The sequence below is a fragment of the Vidua chalybeata genome, chromosome 1 (genome assembly GCF_026979565.1).
Source record: "Vidua chalybeata isolate OUT-0048 chromosome 1, bVidCha1 merged haplotype, whole genome shotgun sequence".
In the NCBI taxonomy this organism is placed as follows: Eukaryota; Metazoa; Chordata; class Aves; order Passeriformes; family Viduidae; genus Vidua; species Vidua chalybeata.
Window position 1 is genome coordinate 16861440 of NC_071530.1, and position 23352 is coordinate 16884791.

Below are 23352 nucleotides of genomic sequence, written 5' to 3' on the forward strand. Positions count from 1 at the left end.
TGCTGTATATATTGTTACTTGAAATGTGTGAAAGGAAATGTGGCAGATTTTAACAAGCTTTTTCCACATAGATAATAATGCTAAAATGTCTTTTAAATTTCATGTTCTATTAAAAAAAAAGTAAAAGCACCATGCTTTTCCTTGAAGCAGGAGCAGTCATACCAGTAGTACTTCAATACTATTCTACAACATTTCACATCTGATACATGAGTATATTATATGGAGTTTTTTCAATTGTAAAAGTGAGCCAAGACATTTTTAAGTATTTTAAATAAATGCCATCAGGTGTAAAGTGATTTGTTTAGAATTGATATCACTTAAAAGAAAGAAAGTTTCCATTCAAGAAGACATAAGATATGAAGTTTGCAAAACAGTCTGTTAGGACTATCATTTATTTCAGTCAGAAACATCCAATTCCAGCAGGAACCTGACTAGCTGGCTTTAGCACACTTGCTCAAACTAAACATTAGCTGACCATGCAAACATATGAAAATACCAAACATTAATTTCACCTAACCTTAGCTTTCTAAAAGCTGGGGTCTAAGACTATATCTTGAGACACAGAAGAAAGAGAAGGCACTTCTAAAGATTGTTTCATCCCCTGTGTGAATCATGATGCCTCTCTCTTTCGACTGGCAGTACAGGGGATCCCAAATATTAAGCTTTCTGTTTTTTTGCCATCTAAAGTTATAAGGGTTGAATCTTTCTCTGAGTGCTAGTCATTCTGAAACAGGGGAAGTATCAAAATTGACCCAACTGGTCCACTCTTTAGCTACTTTTACCTTGCCTTTTCAGTGACTCCCATTTGCTGATGAACATCAATAAATTCCATGAGTTGCCTTTGTAGCACGTTTTCTTTTCCTTCAATTTGCTTAATAAAATCATGCTGCAAAAGAGTAGATACTGTTGGACGCTTCTCATAATCTTTAGTCAAGCACCTGTGCTGGCAGAAAAAAACATATGATCATTGAGGGTTCGCAGTTAAGTTTTGAAATGCTTGTCTGGAGTTCATTCATGCCTCCATAATAAATGTATCTGTCTTAATCAAAACAGCTCTGCACTGAAAACTGATACAACTTCACAGAACTGATGAGTCCAAAAAGTTAAATTATTACATTTTAAAACTAAATATTCTTTAACTTAGAAAATCTCAAGGGTGTTGAAATGCTATTTCATGTTTTAAATACAGAGCCTCACTTGGAAGTCAAACTGGATTTACTAACTAGCCTTTTAAGGGAGAGTATTAGTTGCAACAGACTTCTACAAAACCCCTTTTACACAAGACATTTACACACGTTCCATATTCAACCAGAGTGGTCTCAGTTGTTACTCACTTGTTAATGAAGTCATTGAATTCAGGTGACCACAGTTCAGGCTGCTGTAGCGTTGGAGGAGGATTCCTGCAAAGGTCAGTGCGCTGATAAGTTAATAAGCTACTCACTTGACAAAAACAATGTGTGAAGGCAGTCTGAGTAATGAGTTTTAGAATGCCACCGAAAAAAGATATTGATTTCCACTGGTAAAAGGAGCATGGGTAGATGATGCAATGCCTCACTGGTTCTCCTCCTTTACATAACTAATAAGGAGAAATAGCATTAATATAATTTACCAAATGTAGCTAAGAATCACTGTGATTTTTTTCAATCAAATCAATAAAAAGAAATTAAACTAAGAACCCATTAATCACTATTCACTTGTAATGGCAAGTTCCTTTTTTCAAGCCTGAAACAATATACTTAGAAGAAATTTTAAAAAGCAATTATATTTTAAGTTTTCTCAGAAGAACTGAATTCATCAACTTGCTGAACAAAGTGTCCAAAGGAATTGGTTCTTTATTAATTATTCCTCATTCCTCAGAAGATAATCGAAAGTGAAGGTTTAAATGTAGATCTATTGTAAATGGATATACTGCTTTCTTTTCTATTGTTAGAGCTGTTTACTCTAGGTGTTAATTTAGTTGAAATGGTCTTGACAGTTTTTTTCCATTCAGAGATGCCATTTTCACTGAGTATGGTCGTGAAGACAAAAGGAATGACCAGCCAAGAGACAAGGTCCCTTACTGTCTCTTTTCAATCAACCATAACTGCTTTTCTTCAAGTGCTGCTTAATGTTTACTCTATCGCTCTCAGGTTTTACTTAAAGGAACGAAAGGGTATTGATTGTATATTTGCTCCAGGGCAGAAAGGTGGGCAAAGTATTTTAAACCTACCTTCTCGTATAAATAAAATAAAGAAAAGTCTAAGTTTGAAGAAAGCAAACTTTTGGGAAGCAAAAACTTTTGGAAAGCAAACTTTAAGGAAAAAGTTCAGTCTTTAACCCACCAAAAACCAAACAAATCAAGCTATTACCTTGGTATTTTGAAGAGTGCCCTCATGGGGTGCAAATCAGCAAGGGGTGGATCTCCATCTCCCAACTCTATTGCAGTAATACCCAGTGACCATGCATCACATCTAGCATCATAGGAGCTATCTAGCTGCTGCTCACAGGCAATCACCTGTTGGAGTAAAAGACAGGGATGGTTAAATGTCCACATTTAAGAGCACATCCACAGTTGGCAGAATCTCTTACAGATAAACAGATATGCACACATTTAGAAAGCTAAAGCACCCATCCAATTGCTGAAACCCCCTGAATATTTAAACTAGAGGAAGCAGGTGTCCATGAACACCACATTCTCTGGGCAGATGATCTCTAATTTGGAGAAAGGGTACAAATTCATGGCTATTTCAGTTGAATAAATTGCATCCCACAACTGAGGAAGTAGAAGGAAACTCAGGAACTCTACAACTCTTTATATGGATTATTCTTGCTAAGTATTATTGTAAGTATACTGCTCTCTCTATGAAGTAAAACAATCAGGAAAGCAGAAGCTGGATTTACTATCTCTTACTGGGTCCTTATTCAACCAAATCAGCCCATTTCCAGATCAAGTGGATCTGGACAAAATTCATTAGATCACAGCAAAGTATTTACCTTCAAATACATTTCAGCTCATCCGTAATGCTGGATGAATCTAGAAGTTTTCATCCCATTAGCTGCAGATCTAAACCAACATGTATGCCACTAGTTATATGGCTAGATCTATGTGTATGAACAGAATGTGTTGATAAAAATAAATATGTATAAACAGAGTAGTTTCATGTGCTATAAACAGATGTACTTGCATGTGTTTGTGTGCACACAAATACTCTAAGTAGATAAGCTTATTTATAGGGAAATATTTTTCCTGTCTCATCTTAAAATGTATTTTTATATGCTTCAATTTCAGTTAGGAAAAACCTCCACAGAATCATAGTGCATCTTCTTCATTCATAATAACCTTTTCCATTTCTTGCTGAAGCAAGTATGGATCTATAGTATTAAAAACATTCCAGGTGCAGAAGTCAAAAAAATAGAGGCTATAATGTGTCACAGTACCATCCTGGGGTCCTTCCATCCACTGGGAGATAGCTATAGTTTCAGAGCTTGAAAGGCTGGAAAGTATCAATAGTAGTACTCTATTCTTCAACATTTTACTATACATTTCAGAGTCTTGCTCCCTGTCCCTAATCTTGTAATTTCAAAAACAAACCTCATTTTAACTTAATTCTTGCAAACATGTAAGACAGAAAGGTTTAAAACACTTTTTTTCAAGGACATTGCTGTTTCATTTGGTGAAAGGACCAGGAAGAAAGACAAAGAGCAGAAATGCAGAATACAGCAGCTCGAGTACCAGTGACAAAATGTTTTGAAACCTGACCTCTGGAGCCATCCAGAATGGGGTGCCCACGGAGGTGTTCCGACGGAGACGAGTGCTGGTCAGCTGAGCAGACACACCTGGAAGAACGAGGGGAAGCTATCATCAGAGCAGTGGCTGTTTCCATCCAAGACAGCCCTTCTGAAGGGTGGCATCCTCGTCTTGTCATGCTACAACTTCCTGCACAGGTGAATCTCAGATACATCTTTCCAGTTCTCTGGAAAGAGAGGCCCAGTCCTGAAAGGTTCTCCGCATTCTTTCTTCCAGTGGCTTCAGCAGGACTGGGACTTAGTCCCAAATGAGCGTTTGATTAGTAATCTGACTCCATATATTTTGACTGGTTAATTAAACGTTTGCTATATCCTGTTTCAAGAGAGCAGTAAAACACCTTAGGGAGAGTGGAAAAGTGCTGTACCTTCCACGGCTTCTAATGTTCAGTACTGACACTGCCCTCTGTTTAGTTTTATATATACATATATATATATATATATATATATATATATATATATATATATATATATATAATGTTAACACTATAAAAGATAACTATTCTAGTCTCTTAACAGCTCTGCCATAAAAAAGAAACAACAAAACAGTGAAACCTCAAAATTTCTTACAAAAGCAGAAGTCTCTCCATGCTCAAAGCACATTCTCAAAGCAACAATCCTGTAAATCAGCTTTGCAATATGAGCTGTAGTTTAGGGAATTAACTATTTCAGGCCAAGGGTTGGAAAGTGAACTCTGAAGTTCAATGATTCCTTGCAGTTTTGAGTTAGAAGACACTGAAATATTAGAAATTCAAGTGGGCTATAGCACAATTCTGAGCAGCCTTCCACCAATTTCCTTCCTAAAAAACAAGGGTGTACTGGTTGGAAATAGCTCTAGTGCATGCAAAGGGAAAAGTACAACATGGAAAAAAACCAGCCCCTCAGCCAGCATGCCCTAAACTATTATGGATTTATGAGTCACAAACAATGGTGAAGTCCACACATGGAGAAAAACAGCCCTTCAGCTAGCAAGTCCTAAACTATTATGGATTTGAGTAATAGCTAAAGTGAGGTCCACCAGAGGCATATTCTGAAGAGCTGATGCCATGGATGGCCAGAAAGGTCCTGTGCTCTACATACACATACTCCAGCCTCAGTCTGACTGACACTGGAGCTCACTTATTTTGCCTTCATACATACATCTGCTTTTTCTTTAAAAGGTAAAACAACTCAGTTTCACTCTGTGAGTTCTATTTCATTGCTCTGAAACACATGAAGCTCCAGTGAGCACCACTGTCTAGTTTCAACTCTGCATTGTCTGATTTGAAAATGCTTGACCTTCTCTTCCTGAAAAACCTGCAGACAGTTCATAACAAGAGCAATTCACATTAACTATCCAATGGAAATATTAACTAAACCTCTGTTAGGGCAGTGTTTGATTATTTTCAGTATAGGTAAGAAACCATAGAGAGCTTGATCTGTTTTTTCACTCTAAAGCTATATGTTCAGCTCTGATTCATTAAATATCTGCATTTGGCTCTCACAGAAAAGTACGCAACACCTGAAAATAAGGACTGCAAGGAATACCCTGCCTGTTCCTTTGAGATAAATGCAACCACTGCAGCTGCTTCCCTCTAGCCTAAACCAGCCTTGAGAAAGTTCAATCTTTTTCTCTCTTTGTGTCTGCAGAAAGTCCAATACACAGTGTTATGCATCATGGGAAGTAGGACAATGTGAGTCTTAGCACAAAGTCCATCAATCCTACTTCTACTCAGCTAAGCAGGAGCTTTGTTTTTGCCATCTCAAGGAGTTGTCTGAGATCCAGCTTCCGGCTCACAGTCTGTGGCTGTTCTGGGCTCCCAGAAAAACATGTCACACATCACCTCACCTCTGAAACCACTGCAGGGATGCCAATAGACATTAATATGTGAGATCCTTGATTTCAGAGGGAGCTGAGGCTACTCTCCCTTCCTCCATGTTGTGGGAGTCCCCTGTGCAAAGCTCTTTTTTTTTGCAGTCTTTGACAAGGATATGAGATTCAGATCTGCAGGCAAAGAAAGACACTGACTATATTTTTATGATTCCACTGTCAGATTTTATAAATAATCATAACCTTCTGTAGAGATAAGGAACAAAATTTAAATGTACATTAATGTGTTCAATCTTCTCTGTCTATGCACTGTTGGGTTTTTTCCCCTCTTCAAACTGTAATTATTAAATGAACTTAAGATTTTTTCCTCCTCACCCTTCTTTCATTTCAGTAAAAAACTGATTTAATTTGAATTGTTCACCACTTTCTTTAGGCTCTTGGGGGTTTTGTGTGCTTTTTGTTTGGTTGTTTTTTTTAATCCTTTTGCTCTCAGCATTAAAGTGGCATTTTAGATTATGCAGTGTAGGTCTTATGACAAATGATATTTCCTTGGGCTTTTTCTATGTATAGAGGAAAGATGATGTAATTCCACACTTAGTAACATTTCTTCCACCATTTCAGTAACCAGTCAAGCATATAGCTGGCCACTTCTTTTAACCTACATATTTTCAAACAAAACCATCTTGCTCCTCCCCTCCCCATTTACTACTGCTTTGTTGCAAAATGAGCCAAATATTATCCTAAGAAAATCTAAAATATGTCATAAAAAGATGTTTTATTACATATGAATTATTTTTTCTTATGAAAGTTAAGAGCTTTATAAATATGTGCATTAATAGTACCAAAGCACACCAAAAAGAAAACATTGTGCATATAGCTGCATTTCTTCTTTTTTTTTTTTCAGGCACCATTTTACTAATAAAAACTGAAAATCAGGACACTTACACTATGAGTATTTTTCAAGGCTTTCATTGTGAAAACAGGCATATTGAAATAACCTTGCAAGTAAAGCCACAGGGCAGAAATTAGTTCCCTATTATTAGGAAAGACTTGTCTCTCAGTGCCCAACCTGAGCAGACAACATTATGATCTCAACTGGAAGGCTGTACAACATCCCCTTATGATGATGTCCTGTGACAGAAGTATGCCCATTTTAGTGCCTGATGCTAGTGAGGGAATGGCAAGCCCTAGTAAGTTGTACTAATCTCCCATTTGACACACAGCAGGGAGACTGCATTCATATATAACGATCTTGACCTTACCCCCACAGGCTTACACTCCTTTAGTTATTTCTTCCTTCTTTATTTGTGCCTTCAGTGTACACTCCACTACCAAAGCATCTTCACTGTGATCTTCTGTAGACTAAGAACATGTAACTCCATCATTCCTCAAGGTAGTGAGCCAAAAATGGCTCACACCTTTAACTCTGCAGATCTAAACAGGCCAAAATGCTTTGAATTATTTCTCAATCTTTTTTTAATCTCCTAGGGAAACAGACATGAAACAGCAGCAGTGTTTCACACTGCATTCCCCTTAAGCTCTCTGGCAGGTATGTTTTGCCATTTTTGCTCCCTGTTGTAGGATGTGAAAAGTGGCCTCTCCTTCCACACCTCTTTGCGCAAAGGTGTGACGTCAGTCTTTTATCAGTCACTCAATTGCACCTTCTTTTGTAGATCTGGAGGCAGCAGATCCTAATGGTCCCAGGTTTTCCTTTAGCACCTTAAGCTTCACTTTGAGAAGAAGCCACTATTCCTGTCAGGATGCAGACAGGGAAGTAACTACTTCCCTCTCAACAGTGGTGGAGTTATAACTCAATTCCTCTGTAATTGCTAATACCCTTTACACTGATTTCTTTGTTTGCTTATCTCAGGTTGTATTGGTGTAATGATACACATCCAGACAGAATATTTCAGACAGCTGCAATGCATACAAAATTAGAAGCAAAACCTCAATTATGCAATTCCTTCATACTACAAAATGACAAAAGACAACAGAGAAAGAATAATATGAAACCAAGGCAATTCTGGTAGTCCAAATGGCAAACATCACAACACACCATGTATGTAACTACATGCAAACACATATAGTGGAATCCCCACTAAGACTGTAAAAGGAGATGAAAGAGCTTCTCCCAACTTATCATTAATAGAAAGCATAAAGACATTTAATTGAAAATATTACTAACAGACCATAAGGACACAAATGACTTTACAAGAGATGTTTCAGAATCTTTCTGAAACAATGTCAATATTCAAAATTTCTTATGGATTACAAACTGACCCCAAAAGTAAACTTTTAAATAAAAAGGGCACAGAGACTATAGAGCTCAATACAATACTATACAACAGTGAGCTGTTGTGAGAAAAGCATGCATGAGAACTTCTGCTCAGTGATAAGGGCTCAAATTAAGTCTAGAACTAAAAATCAGTTTCTGACCTATAAGATGGAAATAAAGAAATAGGAAACGAAGTTGAAATGATGAGTCAAAAGTATTAGAATTTTCAGCAGTATTTTATGTTGGAAGGTGTTATGTTATGAAGAAGCATGACTCGCTTTTCATAAATCCATGCTACCTCCTCCCAGTCACCTTCTTGTTTGTCATAGTTTAGAAATGGTTTCCAGGATTATTGGCTCCATCACCTTCTGTGATGGAGATCATATTTGGGTCTGACCAGACTGTAGTTCTCTGAAACCTCCTTCTTGCCTTTATTGAAGATTGGAATTAAAGTAATTTTCTTCATTGCTTTAGGAATCTCCTCCAATCTCCAAGATGTTTCAAAGATTATTGGCAGTGATCTTGCAATGGCATCAACCAGTTCCCTCAGCACTCTTGGGCGCATCCCAACAGGCCCCATGGACTTGTGTCCACCCAATTCTTTTAAATGCTCTTTAATCTGATCCCCCTTTCCTGAAGGCACATTTGCCTTGCTCCAGACTTCCCACTCATCTCAGGGATCTGGGATTACAAGTTAAGACAAAGTGGCAAAGAAGAGATTAAGTGCCTCCACCTTTTCCATGTCCTTTGTCCACATTCTCCATCTTTCTGTATTATTTTGATGTACATAGTGTTTTACTGTTGAAAACAAATATTTCCCAAACCCTCAGGAAAACACACACTGTAGATGCAAATTTTTAACTGAAATAGGCATAACCAAAAGATAACCAAAAGGCCCAGAAAGATCAAAAGCTTAGTATCCAGGAAGACTATATATATAAACTGCCTGGGAGATGAAAAATCCATGGCATTTACTACAAAACCAAGAGTAAAAGGGGATAAAAAAGTTAATCTGTACTATCAAATACAAGGTGTATTAAATATAAATAATATATAAGTATAAGTATAAGTATAAATATAAGTATAAGTATACCTATAACTATAACTATAACTATAACTATAACTATAACTATAACTATAAATGGATGCTAACAAAATGAAAGTCCATTGGCTTTCATGGTGAACTCACCATGATGTTTCAAGACAAAGAAAAAATATTTTTAAACATACAAGGAAAAAAATTAAAATCCTAAATCTGATACAGAATCATTAAAAGGTACATACTGATAATAAAAGGACAAACAGTGCCCTAAATAAAAGGCAGAACTTTCACCACATTTGTGAGATATATAATCTTTTTTTAAACAAAAGGGTTTAATACAATTTCTTTCTTTAATAAATCCAAGATCTTTCATTTACAGACTGGGCCTCCAGTAGAGCAGGTGACCACAGACTCCCCTCCACATGCTCCTGCCAGTTCAGTGCATCACACCACCCATAATTCTAATCAAATCTCATGCTTCAGGGCTTCAGCTGGTTTCCTGAAAGGGATGCACAGGAACATTTGTTGTCCTGTTGCACAATTGGCCAGATGTACTTGGATAGGAGAACTACTCTTCTCTAGAGCCTCAGGGACTTGTACAGCTACACACAATCTGGCGCAGTATGATGGGGAGGAAATTCCTCCTTCTCAGATGCTGCCTTTCTTATACCTTTGATTTCAAACTGACTGCTGCTCTGACACCCAAAAAGGATGTTTTCCTCCCTGTATGACTAGCAAAACACTGGACATTTTTCTCATTGTTCTATGACATGTTTTTCCTGTTATGATAATCCTGACACAACACCTATGCTGTTGGAACAGAATATTTAAAATACCTCAGGACTAGAATACTCCAGTATAAGTAAGTCACTGGGTTCCATCTTCAGGTAAAAAATGAATGGCATTTAGTATACACAGATGAGACCAGAATGTTTCTAATAACCTCAAGAGACGACTGTTTTGTGACCCATGACAAAACCAAGTGGAAGTCTTTGCTGGCCAGAAAGGGCTATTTTCTCACTTCATGTGTCTCTGGCATCTGACACTAGCTTTCAGCATCAAGCTTCTTTAATGCTTAAGCCACCAGTGACATCCTTATGTGACTTAATAGAAGAAAATATTTGAAAGACCAAGTGAACAGCTTATCCTGGATATAGCATTTGGCCACATGATTTCTCTTTTTTATTACTGGACAGCACAAAGGTTTTCATTCAAACATGCCACCCCCCCGAAATTTTTCAGGACTAAGCCTTTAACAAAGAATTAAACATTCAACAATGAAAAACCTCCACAGCTCAAGTCAATGCAATCCATCTTATCCCTGCTAACCCTGGGTTGAAAAATTTGGAACTATTACTTTGATTGGGTTCAAAGCAGTTTGACAAGCTGCTTGTGAAGAAAGCTTTCTTTAAAGTCTTTTACTTTTATTGGCTTCTGCCATGTCTCCTGCTGCATTTTAGCAGCAACATGTGAATGTCATGCTATATGGTATGCAGAAATGACAACACAATAACAGCCTGGTTTTGATCTGAACCAGTGAAGCAGATAGCTTTATTATGGATGTATGCTAGAATGACTAAGACAAATACAAGTCTTGTTATGACTCATTGCTTAAAGTAAGCTAAGGGCAGAAAGAAAATTATTTTATTTTTGAATACTTTCAAATTAAATTATTTTAATTAATTGTTTTATTTTTGCAGAATGATTCAGACAGCATTTATAGCTAATGCAGGGCAAGCACAAAAGGACACACTAGGATATTCTGACAACTCCAGAATAAGTCATCTACAAAAGTTTGGAACACTACTCAAGGTCATGCTGAGCTCCTCTTCAATGTCAGCAGGACATGCAAAGCTGAGAATGGTGATATATATTAAAAGGGACAGAAACTGAAATGCCCCAACATTCAAATTTGGATCACTCACAACTGACTTCTCTGAGCACAAGGTGGCTCTAGACTCCCTCTGTTGCAGCCTGACCTGCGCAATCTCAGCACAGTCCTTAGGAGCCTTCTTGGCCTCTGCAATGCCACATGGCCCAGACACTTGCCAGGCTGAGCTGTGATCAGCCAACAAACTGCCTCTAACAAGGCTATTCGTGGTCATTTAGGTCATGCTAGGAATGGCCATAGCACTGTGTCACAGCAAGACAACATTAGAGCTGGTCAAGGGTCACGGTGAAAGGATGACACCCAGGGCCATGGTTCCCTGCCCAGCCTCTGACCAGAGATTTCACATGCTTTTTTCCCCACAAGACCAGCAGAAAGTTCCCTCAACATCAGAAAACCAGGAGAGCTGAATAGTTAAAGAGATGGAATTATCAAGATGCAGTTGTACCTCATTATTATTGACTCATTATTCCATGGAGACTGCTCCCATTGTTTTGGACAGTGTAACTGATTTTACTTCTCTTGTTTTGTCATTATAGCAGCTGCTGGCTCAGATACACTTCAAAAATTCAACCTGTTTAGCACATTCACAGGATTTTAAATATTTTGGCCCGTATTTCCATATCAGAATAGGCTTAAATATCATGGAACAATACTTAACAGAAATACCTGTGCATTCTAACTCATATTGATCAATTGTTATTGATCATCAGTAGTGGTAAGGCACTACTAACAATCCGTAATTTGTAAGGAAGAATAGTATAGCACTACTGAGACACAATACAGAATGTTGGCAGAATAACTCTTTCTAGAGGAAAAAAAACCCAATAAATTTATTTTAATGACTCGATTGAATTATGAAATTAATACTTGCATTTAGTATTGCCTAAATTAAATTATGTATACATTGTAAAGTAAACATAGAATGAATTTTAAAATACGCTATCAAAACAGTGTCTTGCCATTGACTAGTTTCACCAAATTGCAGTTTTGAATAATAAGAATAATAATAAGGCCATCTAGGAATGCCAGTATTAAGATTTCTTTTTTTCTTAACTTTGAAAGACTTCAAATAGCTTTAAAGGAAGAATGATCATTCTCTCCATAGCAGAATAATAACCCAATTACATTCCAAACACAACAGCTCTCCCCTGTCTACCTGCAGCTTCCAAATTACATAGAAGCAATAGTTCAAGTATTAAACAAAGCAAGATCAGTATGTCTAAATAGAGCAATACATATATGCTTCCCCAATTCATTTTTCCCCCAATGAGTTGTACTCAAGGTAAATCTCTAGCTGACCCTAGCTACTGTCCATTACAAAACTGTGCTAGCTATATGCAAAGTGGGATATCTGAAACTGCATTTGGAATGCCAAGAAAATATTAACACACAACTTCTACATCCAACACTGACACAAAAACAGAAAAATGCAAACTAAGTGTGTTTAAAGCACAAAAATCACCCTACCTTCACTATATATTCCATTAATATTAAAATACATGCTTTAATTATACAACCTATTTATCCACAGTGCTAAAGGAACACTTGAAGACATTATTCTATTAACTGCAGCAACACAGCTTGTATTTTTCCACCATCTGCCAGCAGCAGTGAGATTGCATTACCTTTTTTCCATGTTTTCCACTGGAACCTGCTTTACATATTGAAAAACATAGATCTTTCCTATGTATTGCTTATCCAGAGCCTCTAGTGATGGAGAACTTTAGGTACTATTAACAAAACACCTAAGAAACTGAAAATGGACAGTGCCAACCTTTTTCAATATCCCCTTCCCCACTGTTACATTACTGGGCAAACTATGAGGAATCATGGGATCTCTTGTGGCTAGAAGTAGGCTTGAATTCTAAAGATTTAATGAGTCTGCCCACATTTTATTTTCCTTATGTGTACTTGAGTACTTCTAATATCCATCTAGATGTCTGACTTTTTTTCCCAATGACCTTTCCTGGTAATAACAGCAAAAGTCTAATTACATGTGGTATGTAAGTATGTTTGATGCATAGACAGGCATGGCCTTCAGAAAGAAACAGTGCTGCTGGAAAAATATGCATTTCTTAAGCGGGGGAGTATAATTTATATTTTTTTTTAGATATTTCCAAGGCAACAGCTGTTCATCCTGAGATATTTCTAGTCTGAGAGAGCAGGTTTCAGTAGTCCTGAAGAAGTATGAGCTACCTGTGCTCTTGGTAAAGATTATCAGCCTGAAGGTCAACCCTCAAAAATATAGCTAAAGAGAAATTTTCCATCAGCATTACAGTCTCCTCTTTTTAGCTAAAACAGTCACTTTGCCACGTGACCGTAGGTGTTTCACATAACTTTTAGTGGAAAAATGGTTCTTTCCTCCATGGCTTCTGAGACATCAGCAACTTGTCTAGTTTGCTGATAGAGAGTTGTGTCCTCTAGGATCCTCTTTGATAAAAAAAAAAAAATATAAGCATGAAAAGCTCTTGCTTTTGAGCTCCCAGAAGCACTGAAATGGCAGGGGATTCCAGAAATAATTTCAAATCTTTCAAAATGAAATGTCACTCAGACTTTTTCAGACCAAAGTTAAAGTAATAACAATAATAATAATAATATAGCTAAACTTCTCCCATTTTGAAACTGCACATTATAGAACTGTGCCTGAGATTGACATTAATACATGAAAGACCCTGTGCAGCATCCTGATTTCAAGAAAAGAAACTGAATTGAGAGGGACCATTCAAAGAAGCAAGTATTTGTCAGCAGAAGCAGATGTTACACCTTTAGTATCCCATGAAATTGGTTGCACATTATAAGATGCAGATGAATGTATGAATTTTTACTACAGATGAGGTGTGCTATTTCTTCAAGTGACTCCAGGCCAGTTTTTTAACTGATGAAAAGAGATCAGACGCTGATAAATATTTAGGCAGCAAAGGTTGCAGATAAATTTGTCACATGATTTTCAAAAAGTATGTCATTAAATTAGTTGCTTTAAATTTCATTACATTAATTTCTTGCACCTTTAGAGGTTAAAATTTCATTTGAAATCTGTCTTTTTAACATCAATCCGCTGTGTGCAACCAAAGTTCTGAAATAGATGTAAAAGACTTTCTCCACAGAACAGTAATAAGAAACTGTGAATATAATTAGGAATTTTTATCAAAAAATAATTTAATCCACTCCTTACTTGCCTCTAGTTCTTTTTATACAACAGATTACATAGCAGTCACTCTTTAAAGTGCTACAAGGAATTTAATGTAAATGTATATTTTCCTATCAAATCTCTATCTTATACTGAAAACATAGCAGCTACACTTGAATATAATGCAACTGTATGATTTGGTAGAGGGTATTCCTTGCTTGAAGCCTAATTGCTGCAATTCTCAGGCAGAACATCAAAGCTTTTCTATCAGAACAGCTTAGGAACTAACTCCCACACATGTTCAGGCAGTGAAACTGCCTTCACTCAGCCTTCTTCTCTTACAAAGAAAATATGGACTATTAATGTATTTAGAAGTTTAATGACTTTACAGACTGTATCTGTGATCAGTGGACATTCTCACAGTAGATCCCCTTGGCTGTTACTCATTTTCTGTAAAAAATAAAAATTATTTTGTTTCTCTCTGCTGATCTAAATTATCATACTGGATGGATGCAAGGCCAGAGGACCCATCCCTAGTAACAATATTTCAAAATTTTTGTGGCTTGGACAGTTTGAACTAAAACTTTATCTGACAACTCCTGGATAAGCAATTAAGCTCCAGAAGCATTGTTGTAGGATGTTACAAAATCACAGAATGGCCTGGGTTACAAGGGACCTTAAAGATAATCTAGTTCAAACTAATCTGCCATGGCAGGGACATTGTTCACTAGACCAGGTTTCTCAGAAACCTGGCTCTGAACACTTCCAGGGATGCGGCATCCACAACTTCTCTGGGCAAACTGCTCTAGTGCCCCACCACCCTCACTGCAAAGATTTTTTTTTTCTAATATCTAATCTAAAGTTACTCTTTTTCAGTTTGAAGCCATTCCCCATTGCCCTGTCCCTACATGTTCTTGTAAATAGTTTCTCTCCAACTTTCTTCTAGGCTTCCTTTAGGTATTTGACTTGATTTAATCATTAATCTATATTGGGATTGGGTGTTTCTTAGATACAAGAATGTTACAGGGATGATTAAACAATATGACAGCAGAATTTTAAGGGAAAGCAAAAATTTCACTCTTCAAAGCAATCTGAGTGAGGCATGGCTGTGGGGCTGCGGTATTTTTCCAAAGTCTGTCTCTTTAACTATCAGTACCTCTAGAAAGGCAAACTGTTCAGAGAGTTAGCCTGGATTTTGGAAGAGCTTTTCCCTACAGTTTCTGTGTCACCTCCAGCAACTCAGTCTCTCAAAGTTTCAGATACCCAGCTGTTAACTGGGAATTAAAGTAATTTACTTCTCCATAAGGGTGTTGTGATGGTTATCCATTACAAACTGTGCAGTGCTCAAAAACTATGGTCCCAGCATACATAAATATCTATGATACAATGACCACAATGCAATGTGTATAAATTGTGTCACAAAATGAAACTTCTGAAAAGTTTGTACAGCTGTGCAAGAAAGGACTCACCATGGCAGAACACTATACACTGAGTACAAAAAGTACAAAAGCAATGAAGGAAAAAACAAGCCATTTTCAAACATGACTTAATTCACTAGAAGGTAACTGTTTTTTCACATATGACTTTTAAAATGTTCTTAAATGTACTTTTAAAAAAGGACAAAAAAAGCTAAATGATTGCACAAAACACACAGACTAAGAATAGGTCTTTTTCTAGTTTTGTGTTCCATAAGGCACTTCACAAGCCCATGTTTCAGACACAGGGTTTATGTTTAGAAGGAAACCACCATAAATAGTATCAGGGGAGGACAGCAAAGGCTTCTTCAGGAACATCTCATCAGCATCCAGCATGCAGGAGGATGGTGCAGATAAAATTATCTTGGGAAAGGCTCACTTGGTCATGTGTGTTTGGTGGTTGAAGGAGTCCTTGGTTCCCTGCCTCTGTTCCCCTCTCCACACAGAAAAATTGTGTGCGTGCTAGAAAGGGTGATGTGATTATTTGGGTTGGGATTTCTTGTGTTTGTTTGCCCCATGTAATAACTGGGTCAGCCTAAACCAAAAATTTTGCTTCCTCTGAGGATTTACTGGGTGAAAAAGACACTATACCTCCATGTCTATCTTACTCTGTAGCCTGTCAATTTTATAGACTTGTATAATAAAAGATGGCTGAGTTTAAGTCCCTGATCCAATAAATGTTTATGTACAACAGTCTGCAGCAACACCAACATGAGAGATTTTCATCAACTCACATTCTTGGCTAAAAAATGATCTTGGAATCTGATTAATGTGGGATTAAATCCCCTTAAGTAGAAAGCACAAATCCCACAAATCCTAGCTGAATACCTTAAGCAGCAGCTTGAATGGTGAATGGTACATCTTCCATGATGATTTTATGAAGGCTATAAATTTATTCCATCTGAAACTACTCATTATTGGTTTCAGACTGTTTTTCTTCCTGGGGAGGTGGGGGAAAGCCAGGGAAAATATCAATCTACTCTGAAGTTAAAGTGCCATTTGTATATTTCTTTGAGAGGACAGACTGCAGCTATTACAGGCCCCTTTTGAGCCCACATAAATGTATAAATTTTTTCTTTTGCATGTTCTAACATGTATTTTGGCGTCACAATTTTCCCACAAGAATTGAAGATTATTTTTCAATTACAGCTTTATCAGGAGATTGCAGTAACTAGGGAATAAAGAATTCAGGTCCTCATCCCTACCGCTTTTAAGTTTTGATATCTGCATAAGTGATTTAATTTTCAGAAGCATTGATCCTCTAATTGCCTCCAGCACCTTAATTTTTTTTCCACAACAAATTAAAAGCCTGTGTGCAAAAATACTGCTTTTTGCCTCACAATAAACTTCCAGACTATCAGAAAATACTAGTAAGTATATTGCAGATGATTTAGGAAATATAAAGATTTTTCAATGGAAGATTTTATCTGAGGAATATAAAAGAAATACATGTCATTTCAAAAGAATTACTAACCCTAACAGTTTGGGAATTTGTGTGTGAAGTCATGAGAATTCCACAAATACAACCTACTGGCCGGAAGATACTATACTAAAGCGAGTTAAAATCCCAAGATTAGTTTAAACAAATGTGATATATCAGTTGAATCAGAATCATTAACAAAATAGGAGGGCAAAGGAAAAATGAAGATTTTCCATCTGCTGAATTAAATATATTTACAGTTGTCTGCTGTGCTGTGAAGTAGTGACCAATAAATTTACTGTTAACCTAAGAAGGCAGTGTTCTACCTGAACATAATATTTCATAACAACAAGCATTGGAAATTTTTATATCCCTCATATGAAACAAGAGTCAAACCTAACCTTTTAGGCAAATGACTGTGGTATTGGTGATAAATAACAGGTTACATCCACTTATTCATGTCTTTCCTCTTCCCTTTTGGTGGTGATACCAAAGATTGGAGCATGCAGGAATCCTTTTAGGCCTAACAGGCTTCAACTGATCCTTTTAATGCCAATTCTTAGACTGAGTTTTGCCAAAATCTGTCTTCCCAGACTTTAGAAAGTGGGGATTACCTATATAATATTTCCCCCTCTACTGCCTTCAAATATCTCTTGTTTTATTTTAAATCAAATAAAGGAAGTATATGCATCTGAGGTGGAGCTCTCCCATTCTTCAAAATATCTATTAAGTTTTAAATGCTCTCATTTAAAATATGAAGCTTTTTACTATCAGCTCCTAATTTCACTGAACCAGTGTATGGTTCCTGGAGGAACTGAACACCAACCTTATTTTGCCTCCTTTCACTTACTCTGTGCCTCAAAGCATTTGGCACTTACCACCACAGTATTATAATTCCTGATTTTTAGCCATGCTATTGAAACAGGGTTACCAAAATTACTAAAGTCAAAAAAAGTAACATTGGTTATCCAAGTGATTTTCAACACAAACTTAACAAAAAATTAACCCAGTTAATATTTTCTGGCTTATTGACTCTATTTTCCATACTTCAGGTGCAAAACATTGTATATATAAGTAAACAAAACATACCAAAATCCACAAGCTTGACTCCTCCTTCAGTGGTCAAAAGGATATTATTTCCCTTAATATCACGGTGGATAGTTTTGTTTTCATGCAAGTGCTGAAGTCCCTGGAAGGCAAAATGTAAGCATGAACTTTTAACAACAGCTCTGTCCTCCATACTACATTTGTAGAAACAACAAGGTAGTGGAAAAGTATGAAAAATACTTGAAACTTTTTTTTTATCCAAAACCACAAGGATGTCATTCTTACTGCAAAACGACTTGCCACATGACAAGGAAAAATATTCTTTCATTGCCCCACTTTATGACAAATTGAAATTTTAAGATGATAGCAGAAAAATATCACTATAAACCTACATATAATACCTTTAGAGCATAAACTCAAAGAAAACTACTAAGACCTAAATTCCACCAGAGAAAGTAAAATTTCAGTTAGGAGAAAATGATAAATCAAGACAGTTGACCCTAATGAGCAGAAACAAATTCTTGTAGCAGGGCTTGAATTTGCTAAATATGTGGATTATTTTACTATAAAAATACTTTGGATCCAGACATAGAAGCCTGAACAGTATTTTGATGGTATTTCTGCTATTTCTTAAAAGAAAAGCAATTTTGATGCTGAACTGTGTTTACTAAGAAAATTGATCAATGGTCAGAAATCAATTTTCATTCTCTTAATAGTGAAATGAACACATTAACTGCTATTTACCTTGCTTGCTTAAAAAGAACCGTCCTAATTACACATTGCCTTGATTTCATTAAACACTGCTATAATACAAGATAGTGGGGACATGATCTTCATTCATTTAAAGAAAAAAGTATGAGCTGAATATTGACTGTCCTTTCATTGAAAGCCTATCTTACCATCAGAGCTTCACGTAAAATGTAAGCAATTATAAGTTCATTCATCCTTTCACCTCTCTTCAGAAATCCTTTCACAAGATCAGTCACAGATCCGCCATTGCACAGCTACAAAACATAAGGGGAATATAAAAAGGAATTAAGGAGTGTTGGAGTAGTCACCTGGTTTTCATTTTCAGTAATTTTTTGTATCTGTAGCCAAACAAGATTCTACTAAACTGACAAGCCACAAATTTGTCCTAAAGTCTACTATTTATACAAACAACATACACAACAATTTTTGTCAATTATTTTTCACTACTTTCTGCATTTAATTCTTCTTGTCCAAACACAAGTATAGTAGTGTATCTCTTTGATTATATATCCATGATTGCTTTTCACTGAAACAGAAGTAGATTACAGTGCAATAAATTAGCTGTGAAGGCGTGTTTTGTGGGGCATACTAATTGCTTCTTATATTCATGTGGAACTCACCACCAATGCAAATTATTACATCATCAATTCTCAGGTACAAAAGCTATATACAGAAAAAATTGATTTAAGGCATCAGAAGACAGGCAGCAGAGAAACTTCCCCAATGTGAAATCTACCAAGGGTAAAGCTGCCCTTTTTGCCAAGCAGCACTTAATTCCTAGCAGAGGGAGCTATGATACACAAGGCATGGGCATTGTGGAATATGATGAAAGCACTCTGGAAAGAAAGGTCTCCCACTGAAACAAGGTGTGCTGTGAGTGTAGGATTAATTATACCCCTTGTTGCATCAACCCTGTCAGCTCCTTGTTCCACATGTAGAGCCACATTCTGCTCTGGACAATCCTCTCCCACTCTCCAGAGAGAGCCCAGCCAGACTCCTGCAAACCCCAGACTTCTCCAAACCCCTTCACATGGGAAGAAGAGACCTGGCCTTGCTCTATAGAAAGGATAGTGAGCCCACATTACCAGTAGATTAGTTTAGACTGCAGTACTTCATATTTTCATTTTTATAATTTACAATTTTTCTGCCAGAAGAGGCAACAATGTAACTTTAGTGAGTACCTACTAGGCAAAGATGAAATAGGCACTTAAGCCCTTAAACTATCCATAACGCACCTGACAATACTCATTGATTGAAGAGCCATCTCTGTAAAGGAGTAGCTGCTTCCAATAAGACAGTACAGTAAACTTTAATTCTTACACAGTATTATCATCCACTAGCTTTCCACATGAAACTAAATTTCCATGTAAGATATTTTAACAATGCAGCACAAAACGGTAATTCCTTTGCACTACATTTGAAGTATATTCAAATCAAGGGCATAATTTACTAGTAAAACCTTTCAACTGCAGAATTCTAGTCATCAGATTCTTTTGTATATGTATATTTTTCATCTGTTCTTCTATACCCCTACATTTTTTTCTGTACTGCAATTAATAAAAGACTTGCACCTTACAGTAAAAAACATTTTTTAGCCCTTTGTACCCAAACATAACAAAAATTCTCTGACTACCTCTAAAATCCCTAGGCTACATTGAACTTTCACCACAGGAATGCCTACAGAAATACCATTCAATACATAACTCTTGTTGCAAGATGTGTCCCCCATCCGGGCAGCAATGGCTCCGGTCTGCCAGGGGCTGAGCCCTATGGCAACAGTCTTGGTACTCACTTAACCTCATCCTTACCTAAGTGGGACAATATGCATGCTTAAAGAGGGAAGAACTCATATGCTTAAATGATGGGATTAAATGCTTTACTGGATAAAGATCAGATTCCCAAGCAGGATTTAATTTACTGTCATTAGCCATGTTGGTCTGCCTTCTACACTGACTTTTCCAAGTTAGTTATTTTTTCACAATGATATTTTCTTTTCAGGGTTTCTATAATTTTAACTTTGGCACATCACTGACATATTTAATCAAATCAAAAGGATTATGACAATTCTGGTTAATTTAAAACTCTTGAATTCAGAGCACTGAAACTGACAAGTAACAAACTAATTGTGAAATACATTACACGTAAGATATTCTTCAAAGTATTCTTCTTCATTATATTATATTTTGCTTCTTACAGATGGATCTTTTTTCTTTACAGAGCTGTATACTGGTTCAATGCAAAGAAAACCAATGCAGAAATGAATACATTCTTTTTTTAGACAGAAGAAGGGAGAAACTACACCTCAAAAATCACCCTCTTTAATATTTAGGCAGTAAAGCCAATACTGAACCTATTTGCCTGGGTCAGCAATACTAATTTTCACTTTCTTTAACATGTTGCTCTAACAAATTCTTCTACTACTCTCATAACATATAAATGCTTATTATGAGATAAATATCTGCATTGTAAGATAAAACTTACGTAAAATATCAGGTAATGTAAGATACTAAAACTGTGATTATTTTAGACCAAACGAAAACTGAACTTGGATATGTAAAAGGTCAGCTAAACAGGTCTTGAAATAAAGATCCCAGAAGTCAGCCCTACCACCATGGAAACCCTCCACAAACTCCCAAGGCAGGGTGGCTGCTTAGACAGAGTTCAGCTGAGGATGTTATAGACACAGGCTCTCGCACGCACTCAGGACAACTTTTCTTGTGTTACTTCCACGTCAAAGAGCTGTACTTTCACTTACATCAGACAATAAATATTTTTCTGAGACCACCAGCATAGGAGGAAGAGGGGGAAAAAGGCTGGGTATTAGAATGCAAGCAGCTATAAGGAGGAAAAGGGATTATTGGAATACTGCCACAATTAGAAAAGGAGATTATGGCAGACACTGCATGTGTGTGCTCTACGCTGTGTGGGAGGGAGGAGGAATGATGATGACAGCGATGACACAGGTTAGTATTAACTTTGTTCTATTTTTATCATCATGGGTAAAATTTTGTATCTGCCCTAATTTCCTATCTCTACTGTGCATTTTTTGGAGGTGAAGCTGCCACATGTCCCTAAAACCTGCACATAACTAAAGCTGAAATGGTGATTCTTTCTCCGGACTCAGGTTATCAAGCTGCATGTGTATTCAGTCCAGAGGTATCATACATACCTCAAAAAGTTCCTCTCCTATCAAGTCTAGCTCTTCTGTTCTATCTCAAAACAAGAAGCTACAGAAAGTTACAATACTCCTCCCCAATACGATGCTGGACCATGCCTGCTTGAGAATTTGAGTAGAAAGGAAATAAATTATCCTCGGGGATGTACCCTAAATCATTAAAAAAATCACATAACTTTGATTTATACAATCATTTAATGAGAGATTATGGGATAAACATTATTTAGCAGTACTGCTAGACAGAAAGTTTCCTGGGGTGTTGTTAAATATTGCAGCTTATAATTATGATATCTGCTGCTTCTTAGTAGCATGCTCTCCACAGCATGTTGTAAAAACACTGTGTAGCCTCTTAGTAAAGCTTCTCAGTTCAAGTTAAGCCAACTGAAATACTTGGATGACAAGAAATCATGAAGGCAACAGAGAGAAATTTTTAAAAAGATCTTTCCAGTTTTCAGTGAAGCATCTAGAGAAAGGAGGTGCTGGTAGCTATTACTTTGTTGCAAATATTGTGAACTTACATGACCAAATAGCTGATCAGTCTGTGTCATTTGCTCTACAACATTTGGCAAAATCTCCTCAGAACAACTTGATGACAGGCACTATATGCAAAGAACAACAAATGCACAGAGAACTTGGGACAGCCATACAGCAGGAGCTACGTGTCTGTCTGAGCTCTGCCCCAGGGCTGCTCCCTACCCTGAAGGTCAAAGCAACTCACCAAATCAAATAACCTTTCACCTGTCATGAGACATGACCTCTTCTGGGAGGAGAGGACCATAACTATTTTTCTGTCCACGGTAGAAACCCCCACACATTCACACACATTCTCTTGCATACACAGAAACATTTCTTGTGGTTTGTATCAGATGGAAGCCCCCATTTAGCTTTGAATATACTCAGCTTAAAGGGACAGACTCTTGGAATGTCCAGTCTGTGAGACACAGGAAGGGAAGATATTCATGATTGTCCCAGAGGGAAGTAACTTAGAAATGCCAGAATTTTGCACATAGGCAATTTTCATCAAATTAATATTAGTGACTTATTCTACTGTCCCCTTGTGATTTAGAGATATTTTCCTTGCCAGCAGTTTTTCCACTGCCTGCATTGATAGAATGCAAATATTATGTGCAAAAAAAAAAAAAAAGGCAACTAAAGGAGGGTAAATTGAAGCCTTGAGGCTACCTAAAATGGGGTGGAGAAGAAAAAGAGAGAATCTTGCTACTGTCACACAGCAAAGGATGAGAGGCAAAAACTCCCCACTGCAAGACAGGAGATTCCTACTGGACTTAAATGAAAAATTTTCCCACTCAGTTAAGCACTGGGAGCAATTACACAGTGAGTCTGTGTTATGTCCATCCTTGGAGATAGTCAAACTTGAATTGAAAAGACAAATCTGTAACATTTCAGTTAATAGTCTTTGAGCAACGGGTTGGACCAAATAACTTCCAAAGGTCCCCTCCATGCTGTACTTTTATATGATCCAGAATATATGAATTTTACAATATTCAGTTCCTAGTTTGGATTTTCAGACAGCAGAAAGAGTGGGAAAGAACAAAG

General features: G+C 36.9%; 1 protein-coding gene across 3 annotated transcripts in view; it reads right to left on the reverse strand.

Moving 5' to 3' along the window:
• Positions 1 to 23352, reverse strand: part of MYO3A (myosin IIIA) — a 115126-nt gene that overhangs the window by 64537 nt on the left and 27237 nt on the right. For all 3 annotated transcript variants that reach the window (XM_053962972.1, XM_053962980.1, XM_053962989.1), the window contains exons 4-9: positions 18770 to 18874; positions 17913 to 18012; positions 3740 to 3816; positions 2349 to 2494; positions 1335 to 1400; positions 783 to 938 (exon numbers count right to left, since the gene is read on the reverse strand). In XM_053962972.1, the coding sequence (XP_053818947.1) occupies positions 783 to 938; positions 1335 to 1400; positions 2349 to 2494; positions 3740 to 3816; positions 17913 to 18012; positions 18770 to 18874 (650 nt within the window). The remainder of the gene's footprint in view (positions 1 to 782; positions 939 to 1334; positions 1401 to 2348; positions 2495 to 3739; positions 3817 to 17912; positions 18013 to 18769; positions 18875 to 23352) is intronic.